Below are 12,270 nucleotides of genomic sequence, written 5' to 3'. Positions count from 1 at the left end.
AAGGGAGGCATCTACCTGCACGTTAGTAAACCATGAAGAAAGAATAACAGGTAAAGTAGAACAAGGGCCCAAGAATTCATACCTGAGGTGTGGAAGCAAAGGCTTCAACTCCAATATGGGAGGTTCCTCGATTGAGGGCTTTGTTGGTGGAGTCTTTCTATTCTCAATACAAGGAAAGTTTACGGGGCTCATGGGTGTAAGAACCCATTCCTTGCAAGGCATTGACATACTCTACCAAGCCTTCATCCTTGGTCACATCATGGTTCAACAATACAATACAGCTTCCAAAGGATCCTCCACATTGATAACGGAACTCGTGTCATCGACTATCACCTCCGTCACCAGATCTACAAAAGAATAAACCTCAGTACTATTCGGCTGCCTCATTGATTTGCACATGTGGAAAACAACTTTTTCGTCACCCACCCGGAAGGTAAGCTCCCATGCTTCCACATCAACCAATGCCTTCCCCGTTGCTAGGAAATGTCTTCCCAATATTATCGGAACCTCATAGTCGACTTTGCAGTCGAGCATCACAAAATCAACAGGCAAAATAAACTTGTCAACCCGGACAAAAACATCATCAATAATACCAAGCGGCCTCTTCATTGTTCTATCAGCCATTTGCAATCTCATTGAAGTAGCTCTCGGTTGACCAATACCCAAAGTTTTGAATATGGAGTAAGGTATCAAATTTATACTTGCTCCCAAATCACACAAGGTTTTTGCAAAATCCGCACTCCTAATGGTACATAGAATGGTAAATGCGTCGGGATCTTCAAGCTTTGGAGCCATCGATTGCACAATGACACTCACTTGATGAGTCATTTTGATGGTCTCACAATCCATAAATCTCTTTTTAGTTACCAAGTCTTTCATAAACTTGGCATATCCCGACATTTGCTCAAGAGCTTCCACCAAGGGCACATTGATCAACAAATTTTTCATCATCTCAATAAACTTCTTAAACTGGTTTTCATTCTTCTGCTTTGCAAGTCTATGAGGGTAAGGTGGAGGAGGCCTAGGCAAGGGAGCCCTGGCTTTAGGCATTACCATTTTCGGTATGTCTATCACGTGTTCCCTAAACGGGTTCACGTCATTTTGAGTCTCCTCCTCATTGTCATGAATATCAATTCTCACCTCACCATCCAACTTCTCTTCACTCACTTTTTCAACAACTATAGGATCATCTTCATTTTGCACTTCAACATTGTCACTCACAACTTCCTTTTGCTCGGAGGTACTTGCATCACCAACTCTACCGCTCCTTGTGGTCACCGCCATTGCATGGCCGGTATTGTTCCCACCCTTCAGGTTTACTACCGTGTCACTAGGTAGTGCCCCCTTAGGGTGAGTGTTTAAAGCTTGCAAAATCTGACCAAGTTGGACCCCTAGATTGCGGATAGAAGTATTATGGGATGCCAATTGGGCATCAGAGTCGGCCTTCTTCATCATTTGCTCAAACATTGACTCAATCCGTCCCATCTCATTGTTGGATGAGCTAGGACCTTGGGACGGAAATGGAGGCGGGTTGTTTGGTTGTTGAAACATTAGAGGCCTTTGAAAACCCGGCCCATGATTACCTTAATTACCGTTATTCCAACCTCCTTGGTTGTTGTTGCCACCCCAATTGCTAATGTTACCCCAATTCTGGTTGTTGTTCCCCCAATTGTTAAAGGTGTTGTTGTTATTGTTCCAATTTCCTTGGCATTGGTTACCCCAATTCTGATTATTCCCTTGCGATCTCCATTGTTGATTTGGAGCATTACCTCGTTGTCCTTGATAGTTGTTGGCATACAAAACCTCTTCACTTTGCTCACAATACCCATCATCCTGGTTATAACCACTACTACCTTGCTCATATTGATCTTGATTGCCTTGCATTTGTTGCCTATGTTGTCTCCTCTTGTTTACCAATAGATTAACGCCTTCCATTGCGTTTACTTGCTTTGGTCCCTAAATCTGCTGAAGCTGTGCTTTGGCTAACTGGTTCATGGTTGTTGTCAACTCAGCTATGGCTTGTCCATGGTCTTGAAGTTCCTTGTGAAGATTTATGACATGAGGGTCCCCTTGAGGAACATTGGCCCGACTCTGCCAGGTTGAGGAAGTGTTAGCCATCTCATCAAGAATCTCACAGGTCTCAGCACCTGCTAGCTTGTTTACCACACATCGATTGGTCGTGTTTATACCCCGATATAATGTCTATTGGATCATTTCTTCAGTCATATCATTGTTGATGCATTCCTTGACCATAGTTCTATATCTATCCCAGATTTCATTTGGTTCCTGTTTAAAAGCTAAGATCTCATCTCTTAATGCAGCCATATGTCTCGGTGAGAAAAACTTGGCTATAAACTTGTCGGCCAACTCATCCTACATAGTGATGGAATGGTTGGGAGTCTTTTGAGCCAGTCCAAAGCTTTCCCTCTAAGTAATAAAGGGAACAATCTCAGTCTCAAAGCATCCTCCGACACATTTGTATGTTTGCTTCCACAAAGCCCTTTAGATGTTTGCTCGATCTCTGGGCTGAGCTCTGCCTCTTCCTCGGGCCCTAGCACGACCTCAGCCTCTGCCCCTCACAAGAGCTACTACTGGGGGCTCTGGCTGCTGGTCAGCTGATGAAGCGGTACGTGTCCTCACCATCTGCGAAAGAATAGAGTGGAAGTTCAATTAGTATTGAGAAATCAAATCGCATGACAGGAAAGAATAGATGTGAAGTTTTTTCTAACTCTGTAGCCTCTAGGGATAAATACAGACGTCTTCGTACCAATTCCTCAGACTCTACTAAGCTTGTCCGTGAATTATGAGACCTAAGCAACCTAGAGCTCTGATACCAACTTGTCACGACCAGGATTTCCCACCCTCAGGAGTCGTGATGGCGCCTGTCACGCCCCCTTTTTTCCTCCGTGGAGAAAGTCTGGGTTTCGACATTCATGGGGGTAATAACTCGTTTCCTTTTGGGAATTGGGTATTTGAAGAGTCTCCACCTAACGGATTATGGTGCGTTAGGGCACCTAGATCGATTAACTCCTGGATTTGTTTGCATTACCCTCGGGTAAGGGCTCAAAATAACCTTGAGGGGAAGGTGTTAGGCACCCCTCGCGGTCCACAACGGTGGGTCCTGGCCGAACTTAACATATGAATTAGTCCACTAACAAATAAATAGTTGAATCAAATAATTTGCAAATAAAGCACATTGGACGTTGTATAACTCAAATAATAAGACAAAGATTTTGAACTAGTTGTATACATATAAAACAAAGTTTTAAACAAAAGGGATTTGAGAAAGGAGGGGTCGTAGGTTGGTTAGCCTATAGGATCACCCCACACAATGTCCGGTAAACACTCCTCAATGAGGGGCTACACGTGACATTAACGCATAGTCATCATATCCCATATCTACCCTTCCCATCCCCTTAGTGGTTATTAAAGCGAGTGTTGGTTAGCGATCTTTATTGCGTGCTATTACCCGTCCCTTCTTAATGGTCCTGTAGGAAATTTAGGACCTCTACCTATAGGTAGTTCTAGACAGACCCCTAAGGTTTAAAGGCAAAAATACTAAGGCGACAAGCAAGAACAAATAGGACCTTAGAGCAATTAGAGGCTCAAGTTTGCCTCCACAAACAACGCACATAAGCAGCACGACTCAAACACAAATAAGGGTCGTATTGTGAAACGGTATCCTAAGACATGATGTCTAAGTGAATATCAAGGCATAGAAGATACGCGATTTATTTTTATAAACTCAGAAGTAATGGCCTTAGCAATTTGCCTACTATTTTTAAGCCTGTTAATCAGAATAACATTAAGTAGCAGAAATAGTTTCCGAGTTGCAGGATTTGAAAACGCCCTATAAGCTTGCCTACATGCTGAATAGTGGTGTCCTAAGAGCATGATAACTATGTTTGATATAGCAAAATGGTGGGAAGATTTTAAAACAGACTCTTGAGTTCCTATAGGCATGCTTTCTAATAGTAAATTAGAGAAATACTCGAAAAAATTCATTTCTGGGATAACAAACCACTAATTAGACCCGTTTCGAAGTAAACCAATCATGAACCGGATTGACCTATTTAAGCTAAACTGATTTTAGATCTATAGGCAGAATTTCCGATGTTATTCCCTATAGGCATGATATCTAATTGTTAAGAACTGATGTTAGAAACTTGTAGGCATGATAACAAATGAAAACACATGTAAATACTCGTTATAACAGAAGTTGAACTGGATCATATTCTATAGGCATGGTATCTACTTGTGAAGTTGATTTTAAGACCTATAAACATGATTTCTATTATTGGAACCACTTGAGACCTATAGGCATGATTTCTAACATGGTAAGGCAAACATAGCAAATATAAAATCCTATAGGCATGGTTTCTACCCACATTACCCCACAAATATGTAACTACCCACCCTTTTTCACTAGTCACCCTAATATTCGTTTACAAATTATTACAAACCAGATGAATAAATTATATAAATAGATAAAAAGAAAAAGAAGAAGTTACACTATAGGGAGCCTGAAGCAGGTCCAAGTGATTTCCCAAACCTTCAATAGCCTCAAATGCCAATTTCGTAGACAATATCATTGTCTAGGTGCGTCAGAGTTCCCTAAGGATCTCAAGGAACCCGGGCAGTGCTCATACCTAAACTTTGTAACCAAATTGAGTAAGTGCAGTGTGGAAGGGCCAGCCTCAGTGTACTAGAGTTTAGAGAGATCTCAAGGGGATCCCAAGGCAATACACACACTGGAGGGGGCAGAACCTAGGGACTTAGGAGTAGAGTGAGAGTGCTTGACATAGTTTGAAAGGTTTTCAGTAGGAAAACAGTGTAAAGAAAGAGATTTAGTTGAAATAACTTTGTAAGCAAGAGAGTTGTTGGGTAAACAACTTTTGAAAACAGTGGTGTAATTAAACAAACAGCAGGTCAGTCAAACAAGTTCAGCAGTACTCAAGTAACAATCCTTCATACAGGGGAATGGGAATTGGGGACACATAGAGCACATAGTATTGGGAGCATAGCAGTTCTTGTGGGGTTTAAGGGATTAGGGGATAGCTATTGGTACCAATACAGTAGGAGTTTCAGAAACAATCATAGATTCTGCCATTTAAAGTGACAGATCAGCTTCCATATCAAAACTGGATAACAGGTAGACAAGCATTCAAAGCAGGGTAGAGTCATGTTGAGATATACTACTAGGGGAAGGGGTAGAACATGTTCTGAAAAGCTCTAAGAAGGTTAGACTAGCATGCTAGATGAAGCAGTAATGTAAACATGTCAATTGCATGTTGAACAACAGAACCATAAATAGAAACAAATGAGAAACATGATAAACTGAAGTAGTAAAAGAAACATATTGGTTTTGAGACTTAAATTGAAATCAGAACATACCAGTAGAGAGATAGTAAACACAAAGTGAGGAATAGGAAAGCACAATAGTTTGCCTTGGCTTGCAGCCGGCTAACTCAGAATAATAGCAAGTAACCAAAGAGATAGCAGAAAGTTTTGAGTGTGAGAGAGCTTTTTGAACCAACGTGTTTGTGTGTTTGTGTTAATGAGAGAGTATGTATATATAGTAGTTTGAAACTAGGTAAAATAAGACAAAAATCACAATAGTATAGTAATTATGGAACTCAGAACCAATCAGAGTAAAATCAGTACAAGTACTCCCTTAATTTAAGGGAATCAGTTCAAACGGTAAGAACAAGCAACAAATAAGGAAAGAAATCAATGTATGATCAATAAGGAAAGATTTCAAATATAGTAAGTATAGGGTAGGCAATTAGGGCTAAGTTCAGAAAACTCTAATTAAAGAGATAGTCAGTAAAAATAAAGTACCAATGCAGATAAGGTAGGAGAATCAATCAATTTGAATAGAAAGGGTAGGAATCGAAGGTTTATGATAACGATACGATAGGGGATTCAAGAATTACTAAAGAAAAAACAAGAAAGTCAAGAAACATGCGGAAGCTAAAAGAAAATAAAGAAACGAAAAAGGATGGAAAATTAAAGATAGATTGAATTCAAGAAAGGGTTTCTTGAATTCAAGAAGTCTATTCTTGAAATTGAATCCTAACAATAATAATTAGCTAACAAAGAACTAATCGCCTTTGGTAGAGAATTAAAAATAAGAGATAGATTGTGAAACCCGAACCTTTAGAATAACAAGAACATCAATAAGCCTAAACTTATCACCTTTCTTGGATACCTAGAAGTGATCTAAGATTTCGAAAGAGTTTAATCTTACCACCTTAAGTTAAGTCTTAAAGGCTGAAGAATAAATCCAAGAGTAGCCACACACACGAGAGCAAGAAAAATCTCACAATTTTTGTTGATAATAATCTGAATAATCTGAGTCTAAAAATAAAGAAGATACTCCTTATATAGGTAGGAGGGGGTCACAAAATTCAGGCTAAAAAAATTAAGGAAATAAAGTCCTAAAACAAGTCCAACTACCTTAGGAAAAGAAAAATACTAGGAAGCAAAAACTAAGTCATTCTTGCAAAGTGATTCCAAAAATCTTAGGAAAAGGAAAAATAACCTTAACTAACTAAGAAAGCAATAAATATAGTTCTAAAATATATGGGAATAAGTATCAAACCAATATTGGATAGAATCTTGAAAATCTTGAAGGAAATTTGCAAGCAACTTGGCACCAACTTGCACTCAACATGTAGCACGCCTATTTTACCCTTCTTGGACATCAAGTAAGTCCTTTTTATGCTATTAAAAATGTGGTTTTATGTAGGACTTCATGGGCTGCAATTTTGGACACATTTTAGATGCCAAAATTGTCCAACAGTGGCATGATTTGGGACTTTCTTCGGAGGATGTTTCTTGGGATCTAATCCACCTCTTCTTGGATATGAACTTGGGCCATACAATAATTATAACACCTAGATAACTCATATACTTTATCCTTAAGCTCTTCCTCTCAACTAACAACCTCTTTGATCGCTCCTGAATTCCAATGACCTTATTTTGAAGCTTTTTAGCTTGAGATCTTGTTAAATGCCCTCTTTGAGATTCCAAAGCTCCATCCTTGTCCTTGAATAGATTTGAGCTTCCTAGGATGCTATCATTCCCCTCTTCTTGAAGAAAATTCATCCTCGAATTTTGACCTTGCAAGAAAACGAAGACATGCACTAGTAAATGGCATCCACTAATCTGAAAAAATGGTAAAAATAAAACAAAATAGTAACCATGTGTCCACTTAACCCAATTAAGCCTAATAGGTGTAAATACTCCTTTATAAAGCGTATGGACATCATCATCCCAATAAAATTTATGCCTACTTAGATTTGTCCCATAAAAACCTCTCTTAAGGTAGTCAAAAAATGTGCAAGACAATGAAATTACAAAAGATTGATCACACGTCCATTTAAAACAAGTATCTCTACCACACTTTTATGATATAGCCAAGTATCAATTACAAATTTCATGGATTCTTCTACATATAAGCTATTCAAAGAAGCACATAAATTCACAAGAAGGTTAGAAGAACCCATAAATTCCAAACTAAAAATTTCAATATATTCAAACTCATGATTATAACTTTCCCCAATAATATTCGCAATATCAATGGAGTCTACATAATTTCTCAAACCGTCACAGAAAGAGTCATATATAGGTTCATGAAAGAGTATTTAATGACTAATGTCACAATAATCATGCATACCCTCTTTACTAGAAGCAAGCACTTTTACAGGCTCACAATCAACATGACTAGAGGAATGATTTCCCATCAAATAACAAAACTTGCATAGCAATTTATCACATGAAAACTCATTAGGCACTTGAATAAGAGAATAAAGAATATTTAGCTCATTAGCAAGTCTCTTCTCATAAATTTCATGCCTCTTTCCACCAAGTTGGAATGCATAATCATCTATGTCATACTTAATTGTACATCGCGATCGCGTAAAATGAGGTGCGATCGTAAAGAGGAAAATTTGATGGCTCATGAACTGGGCTATGCGAACGCGTGATGAAACATGCGAACGCGAAAGAGGGAAAGGCAGGCTTACGCGTTCGTGGACAGGACAATGCGAACGCGTAGAGGAAATGGTCACAGTACCCCCCGCTCCTAGTTCTACTACGCGAACGCGAATAGAGGGATGTGAACGCGAAGGAGGAGGGGGCAGACTTCCGCGAACGCGAGCGAAAACATGCGAACACGAAGAACAATTAAATCATCCTCCAAAATTACACTACGCGAACGCGGAGGAAAGGGCGCGAACGCGATTAACGAAACCAGACACCAGGAATTCTGCAATTTCAACAAGTTCCAAAATGACCCGTCGAAACACAACCGAGGCCCCCGGGACCTCAACTAAACATGCCAACCAATCCTAAAACATCATTCAAACTTGTTCCAATCTTCAAAACGCTCAAAACAACATCAAAACACCAATTTTACGTCAGATTCAAGCCTAAGAATTCCAAAAAACTCTCAAATACGCTTTCGATCGAAAAGTCTATCAAACCACGTCCGAATGACCTGAAATTTTGCAAGCACATCACATTCAATACTATAGAGCTACTCTAACTTTCGGAATTCCATCTCGACCCTGATATCAAAATCTCACTATCGAACCGGAAACTTCAAAAACTTAACTTTCGGCATTTCAATCGTAGATAAGCTACTGACCTCCAAAACACAATCCGAACATGCCCCTAAGCCCGAAATCACCCAACAGAACTAACGAAACCAACTGAATTCCATTCTGAGGCTGTCTTCACACTGCTCTGACTACGACCTAAATTCTACAACTTAAACTCTCATTTGGGGACTAAGTGTCCCACAACTCTTCGAAACTCCAAATAAATCCTCCCGACAATTCACAATAGCAGAAATAAATACGAGGAATGCAGTTAATAGGGGATCAGAGCATTAATTCTTAAAATGACCGGTCGGATCGTTCCAACATGAAAACCGACTAGTCTTTTTAAACAGTTGATGAGAGGAGAGACATGTTTAGGATAAGAATGCCACAAAAAATGTAAGTATAGTAGATGATGATTGGTGGGAGCAAAAATTTAAGGTACATCTCTCATATTGCTATATGTGTCATTCTTTTCTTTTTTTTTCTCATTGCAAAATTTCTCTATTAGCTTAAAGTGGCTTTGAATTTTTTTACAGGAGAATCCTCGATATAAAAAAATTAGGAACAAAGATCTTTCGCTCATATGGTTTCACTACGACACACTATTTGTTGATGTTATTACCACAGGAGAAAGAGCACGTGCAGCAAATCAAGAATAATCGTCCGGCATTGGACTAAATCTTGACGAAAAAGGAATAATTGATATTAATGATTGTGACAAAGAACACTTTACTCTTCTTAATGATGAAATGAGCGATGAAAGTAATGATCTATGGAATATAAATTCTATTATATTTTTTCAGAGCTATCACTAAAAGACAAAATCAACTGTTGGTGTTAGCACTAGCAGTCAAGTAAGAAAGAGTAAGAAAAAAATAGCTGCAATATTAATAAAAGAGAATATACATTCTCTCATAGAGTTTATGTCTAGCAAAAGCACTGCTATATTTCCTGCGGTTGATGAGACATCCATCGAGAAGTGTATTGGAACGTTGGAATAAATTTCTAATATTCTTGCATCGAGTGAAGTTTACAATTTAACTATGAATATGTTCCGCAAGAAAAATAACCAACAGATATTTTTGGGGATGACTACTGATGAAGCTCGCAAGTTTTGGTTGGAGTTTAACTATCAGTTATACCTCATGAAAAATGGATAATGTATCGTTGTAGTTGAATATTTTTATTGTTCCGTATTCGAATATTGTGGTTGTATGTGTAAACTTTATTACGGTTTTATGTATAAACTTTATTTGTTGGTTCTTGTTTAGACGTTGTGGTTGTATTGCTAAACTTTTATTAAATTAAATCTTCTGTTTGCTGAGATTTTATTGTTAAGTTAAGGTTAAGCTTACTATTGTTAAGCTTCAATTAACGTTTATATTTGTGAAGCTTCAGTTAGCTTTAGAGCCTATTTAAATGCTTCGATAACTTTATATTGGTTGCTTCAGTTATTATCATGACTATCTCATATTATGACGCGTATAGCCACAGAGAATGTTTCAATTAACTTCAATTAGCTTTTAGTTAGCATCACTTTACTTTATGTTTGTAAAGTTTTAGTTATATTTATGTTTCAACAGCTTCAATTAACTTTACGTTTTCATTTTCAGTTAAGTGGAGCGTTCAAACTTTAGTGTCTTGGTAGATCCTTATCCAAGTTATTGTTAGACAATGAAGATGAAGAAGAACTAGAGGAAATACAGAGGGATCAAGATGCGAAGGAATGGATGGCTTTATGTTAAATAGCAGGTAAATTGAATTTGATGTATTACAAAAATACCTATGCAAGGAACCTTGTCGTACATCTAGTCACTTTGGAAATGTATTTATTCAAGAGATATTAAGAAGAAACGAGACTCGTTGTTATGAAATTTTTTGATTGAGGACGTATTTGTTGATCTATCGAATGACGTAACTGAAAAGTATTGGCTTAAAGCCACACGCGGAATATCTATTCACGAGATGTTAGGCATGTTCCCGATGACTTGTGCACATGAAGCTGGAAATTGATTGATACAGAAAATCTTCAACTTTCGGGAGAAACAATTCATAGATACTTTCATAGTGTTTTAAAGACCATTTGTGAGCTTGCAAGAGATATTATAAGACTATATCCAAACTATAATTATGATGAAAGAGCTCACAAGCCATGTAACGATCGATATCTCCCTTTCTTTAGAGTAAGTAATAATTTTACATAATTATTTTTTATTAAACTTATAACTTAACTTTTATAAGTATTACTAACTTAAGTTAAATTTATACTTTTATATGTATATAGGATTGTATTGAAGCACTTGATGACATACATATTAAAAAAAGATTACCTCAAGGTCAAGAGATACCATATATTGGATGTACTCAAAATGTTCTTGTTGTCGTAGATTTTAATATGTGAATTTGCATGGTCGCGGTGGGAAGGAGCAGCTCACGATAGTCGTATATTTGGTGAAGCCCTTCATAGATCAAAACTCAGCTTTCCACGTCAATTGGAAATAGGTATTATCTACTTGATGTAGGATATCCGCACACGAAGGGATATATGGCTTCATACAAAGGAGATAATGTGAGATACCACCTATCACAATTCCGCCGCGGTGCAACAAGACAATTGCGAGAACCAAGAGGACGAATTGAAAAATTTAACTATTTGCATTCTTCTTGGAGAAATATTGTAGAACACACATTTGATGTTTGGAAAGCAAGATGGTCTATTTTGCGAGACATACCTTTCTATCACATTGACACTCAAAGAAAAATCACACTTGCTACTATGGCCATTCACAACTATATTAGAAAGAAATGCAATATGGATGATGCATTCCGAGCAGTTGAGAATGAGAGATATGTCACATTTGTTGATCCTGATGTTGATACATCTTCAAGAGCTAATAACAATATAAATGCGAAAAATATTGAAGAGCAAAGTGATCTCATTTAGATGGGTCTTCGTGATTTGATTGCTAATGAAATTTGTGAAGCTTGATACTTGTAATTATAGAGTAAAAGCACTAGTTGGTTATGATCAGCAACACGGCTTAAAAGGTTATTTTGTTTAGACATTTATTAAATTTATTGGAATATTTTTATTATTTTTGTATTTTTTGTAAGGTGCATGATGATGTAAAAAGGAAATTCATCCCTACAATTTCTATAATCACTTTAACCTTTGAAAAAGGCACTCATATATGAAGTACAATTTTTTGGCAAAAAAGTGATGTTTTATCTCCTCCTTTATGTATTTAACCTTTTGATATTATAATATTTTGGTAAGTGTTCATGCCAAAATCCACTCTAAATCAGAAAGTTAAATAAAAAACAAAGAGAAAGCTTTGAGAAAAAAAAGAGCAAGATCCATAAATTTTAAAAAAGAATATATGCAAAAAGAAGAAAAAAAACAGAATATAATAGCAAGATTCGTAAATTTTAAAAGAGAACATATGCAAAAAAAAAAAAAAAAAACAAGATCCGTAAACTTGACAACAATGTTGCCACTAGGTGTAGATTCTCTAAAGAATTTAAGTTACTTAGGTTTTGAGGTTGGCCAATCAAGCCTAAAACTGAGTAAAAAGTTTGAGATTTTCATGGAAGTTCACTTGATTGAAAGTGGTGAAAAATGAGCGTTCAAGAATTATATTTATAAAATTATGTAACGTAA

The 12,270-nt window shown here is 37.2% G+C and overlaps 1 protein-coding gene across 1 annotated transcript; it reads left to right on the top strand.

Annotated features, from left to right (window-relative positions):
• The first annotated feature begins 11,154 nt into the window (after positions 1-11,154).
• LOC138879120 (uncharacterized) lies at positions 11,155-11,553 on the top strand. The gene has a single exon (XM_070158705.1). The coding sequence runs from the start codon at positions 11,155-11,157 to the stop codon at positions 11,551-11,553; it is 399 nt and encodes a 132-aa protein (XP_070014806.1).
• The last annotated feature ends 717 nt before the right edge of the window (positions 11,554-12,270 follow it).

The sequence above is a fragment of the Nicotiana sylvestris genome, chromosome 10 (genome assembly GCF_000393655.2).
Source record: "Nicotiana sylvestris chromosome 10, ASM39365v2, whole genome shotgun sequence".
NCBI classification, from domain to species: domain Eukaryota; kingdom Viridiplantae; phylum Streptophyta; class Magnoliopsida; order Solanales; family Solanaceae; genus Nicotiana; species Nicotiana sylvestris.
This window is presented reverse-complemented; position numbering and strand designations above follow the sequence as displayed.

Bases quoted from the DNA above. Each gene is read 5' to 3' on its own strand.
- LOC138879120 (XM_070158705.1), top strand. From the start codon at position 11,155: ATGGCTTCATACAAAGGAGATAATGTGAGATACCACCTATCACAATTC.